The following is a 21,486-nucleotide window of genomic DNA, read 5'->3' as shown; positions in this document are numbered from 1 at the left end:
GGGGTGGGTAGGCAAAAGGAGGCTGTGAGTGTCCAATGAGTGCCAATTGATACGGAGGCACTGGAACATGAATGTTTCCATAAGGTGCCGGTGTAGATGAAGACACAGTAGCCTTGTCCAAAGTGAGACCGGGACACAGTAGGATGATCAGAAGGTCCACTAGGCAATGCCATGGAGGCAAACTATGGAGACAACTAATCCACACTCGAGAGAGACTGAGTAGGATTCCCAGGCTGCAATGATCCCAAAAGTGTGTATGAGGTAGGTGGAAAACTACCAGGCTGAGGTCCTAAAGGATGTGCCTATGTTTTCATAATCCCCCCGTGTGATGTGCGGTGTGACATGAGGTGTCTGAAATGGAAATATTAATGGTGTAAATGGAAGTGGTGAAGCAGCAGAAGAATGTGGTGGGATGGGTGGATTTTGAAAGTGAGGTATATGAGGTGCAAATTCTTTTTGTTCATTTTTATCATTTAAAGACTGAAAATGAAACTGTGAAGATGATGATGCACCATGTAATGAAGTGAAAGGAATACCAAATTCATTTTGATTATGTAAAGTAGACGGAAAAGAAGGAAGGGCAAAAGAAGAGTTACCTGGCTTTTTCTTATAATCCCCTCGATGTGTGTTAATATACAAGAATTGGTCCTCAAGAGGACCTTTTTCGTAGTCAACAGACTGGACTCTTTCTTCCACATGATCTCTACCAGTATATTGCAAAACAGAAGAGGTAAAAGAAGGCGGCACAAAAGACGCGAATCAAAAGTACCTTGCATCGGAGAGGACGGAAGAGTCTGAAAAATGGAAAATACTCTGGATCTTGCCCTCCAAGAGGGAGATCCATCCCTGATGGAGGTCTCGACGACCCTGCAACATCATCAGACTTATGCGCAATATTTGATGAGTGAAAATCATGCATACCTTCGTTCAGAAGCTTTTCTTGAAGGGCAATCCTTCAGTCGAGCTCCTCAATCTTCTTTCGTCAATAGGCTATGATCAGTTTATATTATTCAGAGGTCAACTTGCCTATCTTTTCTTCCATGTACTCAGATGTGTCTTCCACCATGTCGGAACTTTGTGGAGCAAGCTGATCGGCTCACTCTCGCTCGGTTCTCGGCATAGGCTGTTCTAGAGACAGAATCGGTGTTGATGTGTTCGAAGTCATTTGAACCTACTGTTGTTCTTCCTTCTTGCGCGAAGAGCTCTCAGATCAAAGGCCTAGGTTTCTCAGAGAGTACCAGGCTCTAATACCATGTAAAGAAAGTATCCTAACACAAAAGCATAAACAGAAACCGTACGACAAAGCATAGACTGATAAAAGAACATAGTTAGGGTTAGGGTTAGGGTAACTCAGAGACAATGAACACAGTTAATAAATGAAATGATATGACTACTAATAGTACGATACTCATGCAGCAAACACACTATGCAGTGAATGAATACTGAATCTCGAACTCCTGTATCGCAAGGATTAGGGTAGGGATAATGAGCAGAAGAGTGTGTCGTACTCCAAACGGATCCCGAATCGCAGCAAGGTAGCCTCCGGATGTCGAACACCAACAAACACAGCAGTGAGAAGCTGGATCTGATGCAAACAGCAATGAGGAGAGAGAAAGACTAAAAACGCAGGCAGTAGGTGAGAGAAAGACTAAAAACGCAGGCAGGACAGCTTGCAGGAGAGAGAACAACTGCAGCGACTGCAACAGGAGAGAAAATTAGCAGCCAGTCGCCAGGCAGAAAGAACAACAATCAGCGTATGGAGGGCTAGAAGCAGGTGCCAGACTGTAGGGAACATTGATGGATAGCAAGGGCTAAGATGTCCTCCGTGAACGGGGTGTGGGCAGTAAGTTGATAACACCTGAAACATAGCAAAACGAGATTAGAGGAAAGAGTGGAGGGCTGGCTGCCAATATATATAGAAAAATAGGGTTTTAGATCCTCTCCCACTTAACTCTCTCGATCCGCTCCCCGTTTTAGGGTTTTGGCTAAAGTAAACCTAAAATAAAAAATAAGCCTAAAATAAGCATGTTTTGGGGTTGTTTAAGTGGCTAAGAGCAATTCTTAGCACAACAAAGCCTCCCAATTCTCTAGGACCACCCTTCCGTAGGACAGACCCGTCGGGGTTCCATCCACCCGCTTCTCTCAATAGGTGTTCTTTAGTTATCTAATTAGGTCCTATCATATTTATGTGTGACATTTAAAATCAGCTTCCTTAATTAAGCCTTTTAGGGAACAGGGTTTGTTCGCGTAACTTATGGCACTAACACAAAAATGGTTTAGACAGGTTCCTTGGAAGTAAACTTTAGATTAGCATTTTAACTGAGATACAAGTTTTTGTCCAAAAAGAATGATTCCCGCAATGTGTGAGGATGCGTCTTATTTTCTCCAAGTTCCGCCCTTGCACTAGTAACAGGGCCTCAAGAATCCATCTTGAGTCACGTACATCGTTTAAGTAGGACCTGGAGCTAGGGAATTTACAGCCAGAGTCCCCCCGGCATCCAAGCATCCTCCTACGTTCAAAATAACCCACCACGGAGAGACCTCTTGTGACGGGTTTGGTCCATGTTCCCGTCACGGTTATTTAGAACCCCCTTGGATAGGGTTGGCAGCCAGCTGGGGATGGTGTGGCACGCCCTTCATGAATTCAACCTGATTTATTATTCCAATTTCTTTTGTGAGTTTGCGGTCATACAATCCTTTCACAGACGGTGTTCATAAACAATAATGAAGGCGAGTGCTCGGGACATCTGCTAAGGTGGAGTTCGTATTTTTGAACACTTAGCGTTCACCCCTTTTTAGGTTTTTTCTTGCCTTGACATTAACTTCCATAACCTTCTAAGGGATAGAGAATACCCTCATTCCGACCTCAATCCTATGTGATAGGAGCGAGCAATTACGCTATTAGATCTATATCCGATAGTTTTCGGATGATAGTTCTCCTAATTTGCTAACCTTTAGTCCGGGGTTCTTATCTTAAGGTCACAGGTCTTAGATGACTCAAACTAGGATTTCAATTGATCAGTTGGTAACCATTTTCCCACCTTAGAACTTTATTGGGGTTTCTAAGTTTACCCTAAGGTTTCATTCCCTCAAGATAACATAAACTTTTGTTCATTCCTCTCACAAGTCAAGAGTAAACTAAGCCTTTTTTGCAATCCTTAAATAGTTGCGAGCATCGAATGTCACGTGACGAATGGTCGTTCTTTCTTGTGGATACGACATTCGAGTTTTCTTGTATTGGCTTCGAGTTGTATCATATTTTAAAAATGATATCTCCAAGGGTGTTTTGGACTCATCGCGGCTAGTTGTCAGGATAGAGACCAAAGAGCGTGTTTACTTGACTCTAAGTCAACATATGATCGTAACAATAATTTGACTTATTTACAATTAAATCCTAACCGAGTTGAATTAAACCCTAGCCTTACTTATCATATAGGATTTCATTTACCGAACTGCCTCTTGCAATTAAGTTTAGCAATTCACATGCACATCTTAAATCTATCTTTTAAGATGAATCCCTATTATGTAGTGCAACCGAAACTGTCCATGATGCCATGCAAATCTAGATGCAAGTCTTTCCTGAGTTGATGATACGATGCAAGATTCCCATTCATGAAAATTCTTTCCAGTGCATTTATGCAAATCATAAAGCGTGACCTAAGTATTTAAGTGCGAGTGTACATGAGTTCATCATGCCTAACGTAAATGCGAGTTAATTCACTCTAATGGTCTACAGGATGCAATCGACCTACACGGAATATTTATATAGATTGGCAATCTAAGATGCACTTACAAAAATTTGAACCTAATACTCGGCTTAGAACCGCAACAACCCGTCATTGCTTAACTGATTCGTGGCAAATCATGGTTACAACTACCTTTCCAGTTAAGCAATTTACGCAATGCAAAAGTAAGATTTCTTTTTGCAATGATTATGCTTTACTGTTCCATTCATTAGACATCGTAACGGTACCTGGTTTTGGAGTGTCGAATTAGCGTTTAACCCCAAAAACCCATTCGTGTTAGCGATGACATCCTTGCCTGATCCTCCTTCCGTGGTTGTGGCTTTTCCGGTTACTTGGGAGAGTTTGCGCTTTGGGGCCATTTTGGAGCTTGGAATGCGGGCCTTCTCTTCTCTCGGAGTACTCCTTTGAGAGTTTCCTACGCTTTGCCTTTCCGCAACCTTTTTGCCAACTAGAGGGCAGCTTATAGAGAGAGCTCGGAAATAGCAATGGGGAGAGAGGGTACTCGAAACTCCTTCCAAGAGGGGAAATTTCCTTGACGCTTGTCTCTCTGGCAGATATAGATTCATCCCACCAGAGGAGTGCATATATCAATTATGCCAATTAGAGCCAGAGACAAAGGAGCATTATATCTGCTGTCGCCCAGTGTGTTATGAGGTCCGTGGTCGTTTCCACTGTCTCTTTAGAGACGGATTTGGACCACTATCCAGAGTCATGGATTTTACTGATCAACGATGCCTTGACCTCTTTTTTCTTGAGATACGACGGCTTCGTGACATGCGCCTCAGAAGTACAGCTGCTCCAGGACACCGAGGTCCTTCACAGAGGCATCTCACAAACTTCTTTGCAAAGGAGACTCAGAAGACTTCAATACAGTTACAGCCACAGTCCACATGAGAGCCTCTCTCACCGCCACAGTCCATACACAAACAAGGAGTACTGATTGATCGAGTCATTCAGCTTAGCCGATCCAGACGTCCTAGGCCTCAACACAGACATTGACGACACCTTCATAGGTGGATACAGGGGATTATTGCTCGGGCTAGAGCTAGGCCCTCCATACCCACATGAGATTGTACCATTTGGAGCTCATTGTTGCTAGATAGAGCTCTATGTTTTACACATAGCCATAGTTAGTTTCCTTTCTTATTTTGCTTTATGCTACATATTTTGCCCAGACAGTTGGTACCATTATACACATGATTGTAACTCATGGTCTCATAGGTCATTTTGGCCTTTTGTAGACATTAATATATCATTTCATTTCTCTCTCTCTTTCTCCCTTGCTATGAGATTCCCCTTTCCTCTCTCTCTCTCCCCTTCACAAAATTGGTAGCAGGGGGGGGGAGGATGTTTAAGGGGTGAGATGGGTAATAATTGGGGGGAAAGGCATTGTGCTAAGGATCCCTTAGCTCCACTCCACGGTCTATGTACCTGTCGCCATGTAGCCTAAGAAGAAGGGATAGTGGGTGGGGGGAGAAGGCTGGGGGTGGCACACGTGTGCCCCTATCCCCATCAAAATCATCTTCGCGTTCGTTGTAGCAGCTCCACCACCGCAACGTCATCTCCCCCTTGACTGCTGTCACGATCTTTTCCTCTACCTATGTCGACTTCGTGTTCAGCTCCCCCCTCCCTCCGCCAGCTTGTCGACTTTGCGTTCAGCTCCCCCCTCCCTCGGCCAACTAGCAGTGTCGACAAGGGGGGGAACATTTAAAAAATTCGTTTTAATTTGCCAAAAAAGGGGGAGGGGGTATCATGGCCACAGTCGTGAGGTATTACATCCTTCCCCCCTTAAGGAATCGAGATGTCCTCATCTCGAAAAGAATTGGAGGTATTGTTGGTTGAGAGTACTCTTATCAATCCATGTGGCATCTTCTTCTGGATAGTCCTTCCACTGGATGAGGTACTCTCTGAGGGTTCTACTCAATCTCCTTTCCCAAATGTCTAGGATTCTATCTGGCCAGAGCTCAAGGACTCCTTGGCTAGGCATTACAACTTGTTGATCATTGAGTACATGGCTAGGATTGGATACATATTTCTTTAGTAGGCTAAGTGTGGGCTGAAAGCTTGAAATGCACATTTCTTTGCATAGGAAAGTCACATGAAGATTCGGATACCATTTTTGCGATGTACATGGAAAAAGCTTTCATATGACACCCATATTGGGGGGGTCCCTAAATTTTAGGAGATCCCTAAATTTTAGGAGCCTCGAATTAGCCTAAAAATGCTAGTCCTAAAAAATAGTGATGTCATTCTAAAAATAGTAAGTTCTGTACTCTGACTGTGCTTACTAAATTTGGTTGTTTCTATTCTTGACAGTATTCAACCCAAAAAGGAAGGCCATAGAGAAGAGACAAGTGTCAAGACACTTGTCATACAAGTTTCCAAGTGTCCCACCACTTGTCACATCTCATAACATGTGGCTGGACACTTGTCTTGTGCTACTCCACTTTCCCCTTTTGTACTAGCTCTTCCCTCTCCTATAAATAAGAGCTCGTTTTTCTTCATTCAGCATCATTTTTCTTTGCTGTAAACTCATGTACAGCACCCACAGATAGCCAGAAACTGGCCCCATCCATCCCCATCATCATCCCCCCCACTTCTCCATTATCAAATTCCTCCATATTCCATCTTCTATCACTGCTGTTTTACAGGACAACAAGCCTGTAAATTCATTACAGCACCTCCTTTTCAAGCTCTTTCGCTGTACTGAAACAGAGTTGAGTCCCAATGGCCTAGAATATCCCTCTCCAGAAGTAAGATGTGAAGTGGAAATTGCGGTCACTAACGATCCTTCTAGGCAACCCATGGAGTTTAAATATCTCCTTGATGAATAATCTAGCAATATCTGAAGCTTTATAGTTTGTCTTGACTGGAATGAGGTGTGCAACTTTGGTGAGCATGTCTACTATAACCATAATTGAATTGTATCCTCCTTGAACTGAAGATAATCCAACAACAAAGTCCATGCTGATAAATTCCCACTTCATTTGGGGAATGTCAAGAGATTGCATTCCGTGATATTTTTGAGTACGTCTCCCTTAAGCCTTTCCCAATGGTAGCTCTTTCTGACCGTGTTGAGGGTCTTGACATATCCAGGATGGCCTAAAAAGGAGGAGTCATTCCTAAAGTATTCTCTGTTTGAGTTTCTTGCTTGAGGGTATGCATAATCTTGTCCTAAAATAGACAATCCCTCATGGACAGAAAATTCTTGATACTTGTTAAGTCTAGGGTTTTGGTCATTTTCCAAAATCTCCTCCAACATCTTCAGATATTGTGGGTCATGGCTAGCTTCCTCCTTAGCTAATTTAAGGATAGGGTTGCTAGGCATTAATACCATAGGTGCTAATGATTCTGCCATTGAGGTTTTCTCCATAATAAGGGAGTTGAGGAACGCTTTGCGACTTAAGACATCAGTGACTACATTCTCTTTGCCAGGCCAATACCTGATCTCAAAGTCATATTCTTACAGAACCTCAATCCATGACGTTGCCTCATATTGAGGTCGGCAGTCTGGGTGAAGATCCATTTAAGGCTCTTATGGTCCGTGACCAAAGAGAACTTGTTGCCAAGCAAATAGTGTTGCCAAAGTTTGAGAGTATGAATAACTGCTAGTAGCTCCAGGTCATGGGTAGTATAATTCCTTTCATGGGTTTTTAGCTTCCTCGAAGAGTAGGCTATAGGATGACCTTCTTGCATTAGTACGCAGTCTAGTGCAAGTGAGCTAGCATCCGTGACGACTTCGAATTCCTTGCCCAAGTCAGGGAGTTTCAGAATTGGTACTGTCACTAAGCTATGCTTAAGTTGATCAAAACTTGATTGTTCAATGGGCATCCACACTATGGCAACCTGCTTTTTCAGCAAATTTGTGAGAGGTGCTATGATTAAGGCATAGTCCTTAATGAAGATCCTATACCAACCTGTTAATCCAAGAAAGCTACGCACTTCTTTAACAGTAGTTGGTGGAGGCCACTCTTGGACATCCTTAACCTTTATAGGATCTACAGAGATCCCTTCATTTGACACAATAAATCCAAGATATTCGATTTGCCTCTTGAGGAAGGCACACTTTTTCTTCTTAGCATAGAGCTTATGAGCCCTCATGGTCTCAAGGACAATGCGAACTTGGGATTCATGATCCTCCTTTTCATTGGAATAAACCAAGGTGTCATCAAAGAAAACAAGCACAAAATCATCGAGATACAGTCTAAAAATGTCCTGCATTAGCCTATTAAAGGTGGCAGGGGCATTAGTTAATCCAAAAGACATTACTATGAATTCGAAATGACCATATCTAGTATTGAATGCCATCTTCAAAATATCCTCATCCTTGACGCGGATCTGGTAGTATCCTGACCTCAGATCAATCTTGGAGAAGATTTTTTCTCCGTGCAATCAATTGAGTAACTCATCTATCCTTGGAATGGGGTATTTGTTCTTGATGGTTACTTGGTTCAGGCCTCTATAATCGATGCAAAGGCGAAGTGTACCATTCTTCTTCTTTTGGAACAAGACTGGAGCCTCCCAAGAAGAACTAGTGGGGCATATGTACCCTTGGTCCAATAGTTGTTTGAGTTGCTCCTTTAACTCAATAGCTTCAGGAATGGACATCTCGTTGGGCCTTTTTCCAACTGGTGCAACTCCTGGTATTAGCTTAATCTCATGATCCACTTCCCTAGGTGGTGGTAATTCAGTCAATTCTTCTGGGAACACATCCGCATACTCTTTTAGCCATGATGGTTCTTCATTGGAGTCCTCTACCTGTTCCAGTTTGTTTAGCTCGATCAGATAGACGGGTATTCCTTTTCTTATTCTTTGAATTATTCGTGTTGCCTTAGCTAGCTGTATCTTTGGTTTACCTGCTTCTCCTTGTGTTGTAACTAGCTCACCTTTATGATTCTGAAAGGAGTCTTGTCCTTTCCCACAATGGATGAGTGTCGTTGAGGATTAGCCAATCCATCTAGAGTAGGCACTCATGGACTCCTAGATTCATTACCTTGAACTTAACAGATGTGGGCTCGTTTCTGAGTAGAAATTTCACCTTAGTAGTTTGTCTAGTGCAAGTGATTTCTTGTCCATTTGCTAGTTCGACAAGCAAAGTAGGTGCAGCTACAATGGCTATCCCTAACCTTCTTGCACAAGTTGGTGAAATGAAAGAATGAGTGTTGCCACAGTCAATCTGGGTTTTGAATTTCTTACCTTGGTAATCCAATGGTGTTTGGATCACCGAAAATTGGCGGTTCGGCCCCTTTTTATGGAGAGTGGTATGAACGGATGCCCTCTCAATCTCAGCTTCCATGGACGGGTCTTCTTCTTCGTTGATTCCCTTAGTGGAGATATTGGAAGTTTTTGCCCTTCCCATTGTTGCGTCCTGGCTTGGCCACTGAATTTTCCTTGACGACGATCTTCACCAAGTTTAGGGCATTCCCTTTTGAAGTGCCCAGATTCATTGCAATCAAAACATCGCAGGCTTTGGTTACTTCTTTGAGTGGGAAAAAAGTTACTAATTGCATTTGCCCTCCGCTTCTTCCATTGGCCTTGACTCTGTCCTTGTGCCCTTTTAAATTAAGCATTCAACATTCCTGGATTCTGGTCTTTGTGAGACCAGGGCCTGCTATTCCTAGACTTCGGCTGGACTTCCTGGGCAATAGGTCCCGCTCTTATCAATGCATCTTGTAAATCCGAAGGACGCATTGATTCCAATCAAGTGTTCATTGGTGGGTTCAGCCCATCACAGAACTTCGAGACTTGTTGGGGAATGCTCATTGTTGGGGTGTATTTCAACAAGGAGACAAATCTTGAGTAGTACACCTCTAGAGATAGGCCCAACAGTTTCAACTTAAAGAACTCATTCATTTTCTGAGTTCTGTATGCAGATGGCATGTACCTTCCCTATACTACTTCCTTTACTTTATCCCAAGTTATTGTGCTTTCTGTGAGACTGCTTGGTCTTTACACCATTGCTTCCACCAGAGCCTAGCTTCACCGGTAAGCTTGAGCTTGGCAATCATAGCCTGGTTTACAGGTATCGTTCCTGCTGCACTGAAGTAATTTTCCATGGATTCAATCCATACTTCGGCATTAGCTTTAACAGTCTTCCCTTTTCCGTCAAATTTTGGTGGTTTAATTTGTTTGGGGAGAAGAAACTTCTCTGGTGCCTCTGCTGGGCTTAGTGCGAAAACAAGATTCTGGTTTTACACTTGGGGTCATATCTGGTTTTCAATTTAAACTTCTACGTTAGGATTGCATTTAAACATCTCTACATAACTTAAATCAATGCGCAAATTATTCTTTTCATTACTACTGTGCGACAAATCAAATTATCATAAAATTCTTATTTATCCATAAAGAAGCATAAGCCTCTAGTACAATTATTCAGTAATAGATAGAGATTGGCTAGGATGATTTTCTTTTCAAGAGATACATCAACGCCGGGTTAATAATTCCCTATTGGATTCAGCTACAAGGACAAAATAGTAATATGGATTGGGGGAATGGATTTTCAAGAAGCGGTGAGTCATGGGAAGTTCAGGAAATCTCCGTTTTTGATAGCCATGACGTTTATTTCACCCCATCACATTAATCCTGTCTGCTGGCAAGACTTTGACCACCTCCTCATAGATATAGCGATTCTGTTCTACTTACCGGCATCTGATGTATAGGACCGAGTTTACACGTGCCTCATGGAAGATGAATAACTTGATGATCTTCAAGTCCTCCAACCATTTTAGCCTCTTCAAATTGTTTTGAAGATAGGCAAGTCGGTTGGCATCTACGTAGCAGTAACCTGCGCTCCAAGTCCAACGCCTTCCTACATACAGCGGTGAAGGGTTGTAGAGTCGATCCAGGATCCCCATCATGTCGAATTGTCTGCGATAACTTGAAGCGTTCATAGCTGTCCTGAACATGATATGAAATACGAGGAACTTGCTCCATGCCTCGTAGGTCTGGAAGCAGCAACAATCCACAAGTGAGTGAAAGAAAAAAAATGTTTCTTAGTGAAAACATCACTTCGCTCTTCCCGATTTATTCCTATCTTGATTGTTTTATTCGTTGGTTTGCTCTGATACTAACTGTAACATGCCCGCCTATCAACCGTCCATGCACGTTTTTAGGGGTCCATTGAGAGATGAGTCTAAGCGACACTACCCAGTACTCCCATGGAATGTTACGGGGTTTGTCGCCCACGGTTTCTTGAGTCCGCCTCGCAACGGAAAGTTCGCGGCTAAACGCACTGGGATTGACCTGAGATTAGGCTTCTTAGTGGACAAGATCTCCTGACAGCATTCTAGCGTCGGGTCTTGGATATCCTACTTTACGCAAAGATACCCAAGCCGAAGCAAACCCATGCCGCCTCAACCTCTCTACCCGTAGGATATAGTCCCATTCTGCTCCCCTGAAATGGCATGAATCGGATTCTAACCTATCAATACTTACAGGTCGTACGACCGTAAAACCTTGTGAGAACCCTCCCAATTCTCTGGCACCACCCTTCCGCAGGACAGACCCGTTGGGGATTCTATCCACCCGCTTCCCTTAATAGGCGTTCTTTAGTTATCTAATTAGGTTCTGTTATATTTATGTGTGACATTTAAAATCAGCTTCCTTAATTAAGCATTTTAGGAAATAGGGTTCGTTCGCGTAACTTATGGCACTGACACGAAAATAGTTCAGACAGATTCCTTGGAAGTAAACTTTATATTAGCATTTTAACAGAGATACAAGTTTTTGTCCAAAAAGGACGATTCCCGCAATCTATGAGGATGCGTCTTATTTCCTCCAAGTTTCCGTCCTTGCACTAGTAACAGGGCTTCGAGAATCCATCTCGAGTCACGTAGATCGTTTGAGTAGGACCCGAAGGCAGGGAATTTACAACCAAAGTCCCTCCTGGCATCCAAGCGTCCTCCTATGTTCAAACTAACCCACGGAGAGACCTCTCATGGCAGGTTCGGTCCACGTTCCCGTCACGATTATTTAGAACCCCCTTGGATAGGGTTAGCGGTCAGTTGGGGGTGGTATGGCGCGCCCTTTATAAATTCAACCTGATTCATTATTCCAATTTCTTTTGTGAGTTTGGGGTCATACAATCCTTTCATAGACGGTGTTTACAAACAATAATAAAGGCGAGTGCTTGGGACATTTGCTAAGGTGAAGTTCCTATTTTTGAACGCTTAGCGTTCATCCCTTTTTAGGTTTTTTCTTGCCTTGATATCAACTTCCATAACCTTCCGAGGGATAAAGAATACCCTCAGTCTCCCACCTCAATCCTATGTGATAGGAGCGAGCAATTATGCTAATAGACCTATATCCGATAGTTTTCGGATGGTAGTTCTCCTAATTTGCTAATCTTTAGTCCGGGGTTCTTATCTTAAGGTCACAGGTCTTAGATGACTCAAACTAGGATTTCAATTGATCAGTTGGTAACCATTTTCCCACCTTAGAACTTTATGGGGGTTTCTAAGTTTACCCTAAGGTTTCATTCCCTCAAGATAACAGAAACTTTTGTTCATTCCTCTCACAAGTCAAGAGTAAACTAAGTCTTTTTTGCAATCCTTAAATAGTTGCGAGCATCGAATGTCACGTGGCGAATGGTCGTTCTTTGTTGTGGATACGACATTCGAGTTTTCTTGTATTGGCTTTGAGTTGTATCATGTTTTAAAAATGATATCTCCAAGGGTGTTTTGGACTCATTGCGGCTAGTTGTCAGGATAGAGACCAAAGAGCGTGTTTACTTGACTCTAAGTCAACATATGATCGTAACAATAATTTGACTTATTTACAATTAAATCCTAACTGAGTCGAATTAAACCCTAGCCTTACTTATCATATAGGATTTCATTTACCGAACTGTCTCTTGGAATTAAGTTTAGCAATTCACATGCGCATCTTAAATCTATCTTTTAAGATGAATCCCTATTATGTAGTGCAACCGAAACTGTCCATGATGCCATGAAAAACTAGATGCAAGTCTTTCCTGAGTTGATAATACAGATTCCCATTCATGAAAATTCTTTCCAGTGCATTTATGTAAATCATAAAGCGTGACCTAAGTATTTAAGTGCGAGTGTACATGAGTTCATCATGCCTAACATAAATGCGAGTTAATTCACTCTAATGGTCTACAGGATGCAATCGACCTACAATAAATATTTATATATATTGGCAATCTAAGATGCACTTACAAAAATTTGAACCTAATACTCGGCTTAGAACTGTAACAATCCGTAGATGCTTAACCGATTCGTGGCAAATCATGGTTACAACTACCTTTTCAGTTAAGCAATTTACGCGATGCAAAAGTAAGATTTCTTTTTGCAATGATTATGCTTTACCGTTTCGTTCATTAGACATCGTAACGGTACTTGGCTTTGGAGGGTTGAATTAGCGTTTAACCCCGAAAACCCATTCGTGTTAGCGATGACATCCTTGCTCGATCCTCCTTCTGTGGTTGCGGCTTTTCCGGTTACACTTTTGTACATGGTTCTATCAGATCTGGTTCTCCTTTCCTTTCCTTTTCTTTTCTATTGATGGAACAACACTACACATGGTTCAACCCCAGTATAGTCCCATCGTATAGTTATTTTCAGTACTGTTTCATAGGCCACCCACTTATTTGTAATGTTATCTTTACCTTACTGATGAGATGACATTAGACATGGATGTACTCTAGATTTTGTCTCATAGGCCGCATTGGCCTTATGTAGACGTTAATATATCTTTCTTTTCTCTCTGTATCGTTCCAATTTTATCAGATGTCTCCGAAGAGACCGAGAAATGGTCCAAATTTCTCTCTCTCTCTCTCTCTCTCTCTCTCTCTCTCTCTCTCTCTCTCTCTCTCTCTCTCTCTCTCTCTCTCTCTCTCTCTCTCTCTCTTTTAAAGGGGTGAGATGGGTAATAATTGGGGGGAAAGGCGCTGTGCTAAGGAGCCCTCAGCTCCACTCCACGGTCCGTGTACATGTCGCCATGCAACCTAAGAAGGGGTAGTGTCTCCTTTCAATCTATGTATTTGCTGATGCTTCTCGTCAATTCCTTCTATTTTCAGCCACCTACATATAGGTGATTGACTGGCCAATCATGATGGAGCCAAATAGGGGACGAAAAAAGTTTTTGAGCGTAGATATTCTTCCCTTTCGCTTATGGTTACACATATAGAGTAAGTAGTGTGTCAGACTAGCCAACTGCCAAAAGCTCTCAAGCCCCACCACCATCACCCTCTCATAGTCCCTCTCTAGTGCCCTGGAACTTGTGAGGGATGACAGCATCACTAGGGCTAGAAGATAGATTCTTGGATCACCACGGCCTTAGCCGCACAATTGGAATCGGTGGGAGTTTGGGGATGATGGAGTGTCAAAGTTGTCCTTGCCCTTCTTCTCCTTTGCAAAGCGACTTCTTCTTGCAATCCTTTCGAAGATGCCCCTTCTTGCCATTGAAGTAGCACTTTCTCTTCTCCTTGTCTCCCATTTGTGCAATTGCAAAAGCTCCTTCATATAGGTTGCCAGCTTGAGACACCTCCCCTATAGCATGAGTGCGAGGACTCCTGCTCCAACGAGCACAACACAGATGTATCACGTCATGTGCTATAAGCTCACGGGAGCGAATGAAGCATTAGAGCCCTCAAAGTGTTGGCCACATCATGAAACTCAAGGGGGAGCTTGTAAAGCAGTGTCTCCACCAAATGTGCTTTCCGAAGGGCAGCTTGTGTGGTTCATAGTTGATCTTGGATTGTTGTCACTCAAAGAAGAAGGGACTTTATCAGGTCGAACTTGATATTCTGGATCTGATCAAAGAGGGTAACAGCCCACATCAATGATCGAGCCTCGACATCTTGCAAAGATATTGGCCACATCTCAGCAAAAGGCCATAGAGGTGACCACCCAAAAGAACTTCCTTTGAGATGCATCAGAGAAGAGACAAATATGCAACAGCATCATTTTAGTCTCAATCAAGGATTGTCTTCTCAAATTCTTTCTTTATCCAATTACACGGTAAAAGAGATGGTCATGGAGAACAAGGAGCCGGTCCTGAGACATGTACCATAATCATGTCTGCACAAACCACACCTTAATGACAGTACTCCACGTAGAATAGTCAAGTCCTTTAAGCTTTCCTCAGTAGAAGTACATGGAGGTGCCATAACGGGTGAATGAAGATAGAATGAGAAAAGGTTCAAGAGAGATACCGGGGCACTTGTGGCTAGATAGCTCAATCAAGAATTTATTAGTTCACACACACAAGCAATCAAGAGAACACAAAGACTAACACAATAGTGAAAGGCACATGTGAAAAATGGCGTAGGTTTATGGTGGAGAGGGCATATAAATAGGCCATTGAGACGAGACATGGGGCAACATCAAGGTTTGGTGGTGGTGTTTCTGCATTGAACTGAGGAATGATGAAGGTGAGTGCTGTTTCTACATCGTTCCAAGGGACAACACTCTCCTTCAACGTCCCTCAATTCTCCCACGAGAGGGAGTGGGCATCGGACAGTCATTTCCTCCTTGAGCGTCTGTTGTATCGCACCTAGCACACTACATTGTTCATTGAGTTTGTTTTAAGCATTTATTCTCTCCTTTCTTTGTTTGCATTTTTTTTGACTTCATATGCTAGTTGTGTTCATGCATTGTGTTTTCTCTACAAACCTTAGTGTATCCTCACAATCATGCCCAAGTATAATGTTGTGTCATTTATGTTATTCATAAACTCCACATTCAGAACCCATCAAACTTTGGAATGGGCAACCTAATCCCTGGAATGGCCAAGATCTGTAGATTCCCAAAAGGTGAAGATCTTATCCTAGATGCTCTGGTTCTGAACAAGTCATTTCTGAGTGGAATGGATGATATCCAGCATCAAAGGAGATGGTCAAAGACGGATCTCCTTTGTAAGGGATCTCATATGTAGTTCCTAGCAAGGTGAGCAATCTTTACTGAGTAATCTCCCAATATGCCTCTGCTGCCTTAGGGAATGAAGTGAATCAACCCCTTAGACATCCTCTCGGACATGTCTCCCAATGACATGATCTTATGGAAAGCTTTGAGAAGGCAATCTTATGGAAATGTGAGAAGGCCTAGGCTAAGATCTCACTATCTTAAAAAGAGGATCCCGATACCATGCTCTCCTTTTCTTAATTATCTTCTGGATCTTGGGATAGTTTTTCATGAGTATCCATTCTTTTCTTCATCTGCTCACAGATTGTAATAGTTGGCTGATCCAGATCATGATGTCTCTGGAATAAAGAGGAAACATGCTGTTGTCCTTCACTTTTAAATCCTTTATAAGATTCATCAGCCATGATCAAAGAAAAAGTCACGTGTCTACTAAATTACATTCTTATTTTCAAATGGCAGCTATCATACTTTTTCACTCCCAAGTTCAGTTTTTCTTTTGGACTCTCATAGCTTCAAGATTAACAGGTAAAATTTCAACAATTTACTAAAACAACCAAAATCTGCTTCCATGCTAACTTGGTATGACAATGTTCAAGCAATTAAGTTTGTTTTAGCTTTGTCACCTTCTCATGAAACTATGTGATGGAATAGCTTTTTTCTTTTGGGAAAGAACAGCTGAAATTGTAATCTTTATCATAATGATCTCTCAAGCTTGTTTTCTGTATGCAGCCGATGAGAGTCAAAAGTCCAGAAATTCTTGAAGGTGCTTTGAATTGGTTATCAAGATGGCAAGCTGCTGGAACAAGCAACCTTTGGAAAGCACTAACACTAGCAATCAGCCGCACCCTAGCAGACTGCATCTATCTTTTCAGTGAAGGAAAGGCTGACAAGCCGGTTCTTGTAAGTTATGATTGAATTCCAGTGTGTCACTTGATTCCCATGATGTTGAACATAGAACTCTGGATATGAAATATGATTTTCCACACATGACACCACATGACATTGACAACCATGAATGCATTGCACATTGAGTGCATTCTGAAGTTTCTGAGTTACTTGAGAACCCAATCATGAGGATAAGCACACCTGCATAACACAAAATGTCAGTTATGTTCAAACACGAAACTTGGCAAGTGATGGCTGCATACCGCTTAGAGCACTAATTTGGGTAAGTACGGTAATGTCTAAACGTGTTCTTGTTCCCAAATAAAATGTCACCAGGAATCACCGAAACAAGTTACAACATGGCTTGCAAAATAGTGATATAGTGCCTGGAATCTGCTGATAAGAAAGTGGAGGCTCTCCTTAGTCCAACACAATAGCCTATTCTTTGGATACAGTATGAAAACTATTTCTACAGATCCGTTAGTGTTGAAACATTCTCACTGTTACAGGTGTTGCGAGAAAATGGTGAGTATAAACAATACGCTTTGGAGGCAATATTTAAATGACCACCTATGCAAAAGTAGCATGAAATAGTTCTAGTCATGCCAAAAAGAGCTCTTAAGAATTTGGGTGCATAATAGCTCGACCACACAGTCTATTTTGTTCCTTTGTGTCCGTTGTCTTCTCCAATTCAATAGTTTATAAATGATATGCTGTGTTGGATTGAGAGGTGGCACTCTTGGCTGGATTAGATGGTTGATTCTTCTTATAGAGTATTGAACACCTTGCTTCAACATGTTAGATCTCCTAATTCCATTATTTATGAGAAATTTGACATTAGTTTGTCATCCGTATCACATCCTAAAAGAATCATTAACATGGCAGATATTGGAGTCATTAAAACAGCAGGTCCAGATGCAAGGGTATTCTATTCCCATCTATACTGTAGGTATACGAACAAGCAAGCCTAAGAGTCGTTTTCTGAAAAGGCTGTCAGCTGTGACCGGTGGGGACTTCCTGGAGTATGACTTCAGAAGCACCAGAAAGCGGGTGGAAGCAAGTGAACCAGATGAAGAATTGCAGGACATGCTTTGGGCGCAAGAAATGATAGAAAGGGAGCAACGACAGAACGCTAAAGCAGGTAGAAGAGAGGACATAAAAGAAATCATAAGCAGAGTGGAAAAACTATATGAACCAGAAAGGCTTTCACCACGTGTCCAGGCCTACAAGAAGAAAGTTGAAGAACAAGATCTGCTGTATCAGACTCAGATACAAGCTATCCGGGAAGAGAATGCAGAGAATGACTTAAAAGCAAGGCAACTGTATGAACGGATAGTAGCAGAGGTCACAGAGAGAAACAAAAACAAACTTGCTAGAGCCAAAGCAGACTGGGAACAAGAAGTTGAAAAGGTTAGGAACGAAAACAAGTCTATGGTAGAGAATTTCCTGAACTGGAGACAGCAGGTAGAGGAGACAAAGCAGCAAAATGAGAGGACTGTGAATGAAGCCAAATCTCAATTTTCTAAGGATTTGAAAGCTGTGGACGAACGCAATGATGCAACCATGGAAATTGCCAAAGAAAAATACACAGCTGAAGTAGAGAGAACCAAGAAATTAAACCAAGACGCAGTCGAAGATGTAGCCAGAAGACAGCGCGAAGAAGACGAGAAGGTTGCAGCTATCAATAAAGCTTCTCGGGATGAGTATGAAGCAGCTGTTACTGCTGTCAAGGAATCAAATACAGCTCTGTTAAAGAGAACTCATGAGTTGTTTGAGGAACAGACAGAGTGGGTCAAGATGCAAAATGTACGAATCATGCAAGAAGCAAAGGCAAACTTTGCAAAGCATTGTGAAGAAGTGAAAACAGAGAATGCAAGGAAAAAGGAAGCTCTAACACGACACTTGGAGGATATCAAACAAAGGAGAGAGGAAGCCATAGCTGCCCATAAAGTGGATGTGGCAAGGACAATTTCTGAGCATGAAGCAAAGATGAAGGCGTATACAGCAATGAACTTAGAAAATGAAACAAGAGCACAGACAACCTGGGAGAAAACATGTAGAGACATCGATAAAGAGAACACTGCAGTTGCTCAGAAGGCTATGCAAGACTTTGAGGCTGAGCAAATCTTTGTACAGGAAGAGAACATAAAGCTAGCTGAAAAGAGACTGGCACTGAAACGGCAGATAGCCAAAGTGGTGAGGTACAATGATGAGTTTGTGAAGAAGAAGAAGGTAGAATGGAAAGAGGCCTGTGCTAAGGTTGAAGATGACTACAACAAAGAGGTTGCAAGGGCAAAAGATTTGCACCAGAAGTTGGTTGAGGATGTGAAGTTGAGAAATGCAGAAAAAATTCAAGCATCACTTGTGGAGCACAAGGGCAAAGTAGCAGCGGTGGAGTCATATAATGAGACAGTGCGCCCTTACGTTGAAGCATCAAATGCAGTACGCATGGAGATCCGCCGTATAGAGGCTTTTCTGCAATGCATTGCAGACAGGATATTACCACGTGACCGTCACATCTTAGAGAAGGATCCAAGCAGGTCACAGCTCGATAAGGATCTTGACCTTCTTGCTGTTTCTGAAGTCACTCTCAACACAGATATTCTCATTGAAGCGTTAAGAAGTGCTTATGGAAAGAACTGGAAGACTGACAAGAAAGGAGGGGAGGAAAGCTCCAGCAAAATGGGCTCACTGTCTGATGAGCCAAGTAGCCTGTCAGGGTTGATCCCTATCAGCCCGACTCGTGTGGCTGCCCACAGCTGTCTTACTGATAGGAACATTGTTGAACCTTAAGAAAGGTTTTTTTCCACTTTGAGGGCAAGCTCAGTGATGAAATGATTCTCAATGCACAAAAGCTGGATATCCTAGTAGTAGACTTTTTGTAAAATGCCGGCTACTGATCAATGATTTCCATAGTAAAGATCAGCATGAAGAGTTATTTGTAATACTAAGTGGCTTCTTTGTGATGATTGACCCAGTGGGTCCTTTCTAACTGTATGATACTCCATTGTACCATAAGAATGGTCATTCTGTCTACCACTGCAATTGAAAATTACACCAGCAATTTATAAGCTGATCCACTTATGAGACATGATTTCAGTAGCAGTAGTACAATCTAATCCCCTTCTTGCTGATAAGGGACAATATTTATGAAATGTCATCAGCATTCGCATGCTTCTGATGCTATTGGACATGTGCCTGAGAAGATGGCAGGCAGAAATAGGGCTACCAGTGTATGGTTCCTAATGAGACTTTAGGCAGATAAGCATACTGTATCGCTCTTTCATGAGGTGATAAATACCGGATACAAAGGATCTCACTTTTAAAAACCTCAGGTCTAGTAAGGCATGCCTATGATTCCAATTTTACCACATTAACTGGCCTAAGTCTTTGTTACTGCATCTCTAAATTCCAAAAAGGAGAAATGATCAGCCAAGGCATGCTTGTAATACATGGATCTTCTCAAACAGAAATGTGATGTACTACATGTTGGGAATATCTACTTAGCTAATGGTCCATCTTCGATCAGCCACAGTTTCTTGAAGTGCTAGCCACACCTTTACCAATTGCTCTAGAACATAGTAAGCTATGGCAAATTGAGTAGCACAAAATATCCGAGAGCCCATTGAGATGTAGACTGAAACAAGGCGTCTGTGAAATGATGCTCTTTTATAAACTTAATTACGTAGTCTGCATCCAACAAGGCTGACTGTATGAATAACTATTTCCCAACATCCTTCAGGAACAAGTTCAAGGTATATACAGTACACACAACACCAAATGGAGTAATCTTTATGACAATCTGCTATGCAGCCATGATATTGAAGACCTTTTAAGACCCAACGTACGTGACTATCTATCATGTATGGTGTACCCGCCATGTGAAGCCAAGGTGGTCTTCCCAATCTATATCTTGGACAAAACCTACCTCTAGAACTACTCTGCTAACCTTCTTTGGGCCTCATAGGTGTCAGATGGGAGAGGATCGAGGTGCACCTGAAGTGCAGTAGACAGTGTGAGAGTGAGAGACAGAGTTGAGCACGACACCCAATGCAATAGTACTGAATAGAGTGTAAACTGAAAGTACAAATGATAACCCTTATACCTTAGAGTTATAAGGGGCTGTTCACACCCGAACACAGTAAGTGCCCGTAAGTGTGCACCACAAGCACATACAAAATAGTACACATAATCTGGGGGAAAAAACCTCTCCTACCGAGAGTAAAAAGTGCCCCAGTGTCCTAGTGATCACCCGCACACTCCCATATGAGCGCAGGCGTAAGTAAGGCGTGTGAGATACCCAACAAACCCCCCTGGAGTGAAGAGTGATCAAGTGTACAAGGATCATCCGCCACCAAAGGACGTCAAATTCAAAGCATCGCGAAATGCTTCAAATTTGTCTCGTGGAAGAGCTTTGGTGAAGATGTCTGCCACATTGCTGGTGGTAGGACAGTAGACAAGGCTGATATCACCTGCATGTAGCCTCTCTCTGACAAAGTGGTAGTGAATCTCTATGTGTTTCGTGCGAGCATGAAACACAGGGTTCCGTGCCACTGCAATGGCACTCTGACTGTCAGTATATAAAGGAGTAGGCTCCGTAATAGATACATCCAAATCAGCAAGTAAGCGTCTAAGCCATACGCACTCAACTGCAGTAGTGAAGGCTACCTTGTACTCAGCTTCACATGACGACGTGGCAACAGTGGATTGTTTCTTGCTAAGCCAAGAAATGCATGACGAGCCAAGAAAGAAACAATTGCCACTAGTGGAGTGACGAGTATCAAAATCACCAGCCCAATCAGAGTCACTGTAAGCATGTAACTGCAGTGGTCCCCCCTTGGCATAAAGCAATCCAAGAGCTCTAGTACCCTGCAAGTAACGAAACACACGCTTCACAGCTTGCCAATGCGACATACGAGGCTGATGCATGTACCTGCTCAAAACTGAAACGGCAAACTGTATGTCTGGCC

The 21,486-nt window shown here is 42.4% G+C and overlaps 1 protein-coding gene across 2 annotated transcripts in view; it reads left to right on the top strand.

The window, feature by feature from the left end:
* Window positions 1-21,486, top strand: part of LOC148032571 (uncharacterized) — a 69,479-nt gene that overhangs the window by 37,795 nt on the left and 10,198 nt on the right. For both annotated transcript variants that reach the window (XM_087683215.1, XM_087683214.1), the window contains exons 6-7: window positions 16,361-16,531; window positions 17,402-20,483. In XM_087683215.1, the coding sequence (XP_087539341.1) occupies window positions 16,361-16,531; window positions 17,402-19,309 (2,079 nt within the window). In that variant the 3' untranslated portion in view covers window positions 19,310-20,483. The remainder of the gene's footprint in view (window positions 1-16,360; window positions 16,532-17,401; window positions 20,484-21,486) is intronic.

The sequence above is a fragment of the Lygodium microphyllum genome, chromosome 8, assembly GCF_053477565.2.
Source record: "Lygodium microphyllum isolate KBCC chromosome 8, Lygodium_microphyllum_v1.1.10, whole genome shotgun sequence".
Taxonomy (NCBI): Eukaryota; Viridiplantae; Streptophyta; class Polypodiopsida; order Schizaeales; family Lygodiaceae; genus Lygodium; species Lygodium microphyllum.
Note: the sequence above shows the minus strand (reverse complement) of the source record. Positions and strands in the feature narration are given on the sequence as shown.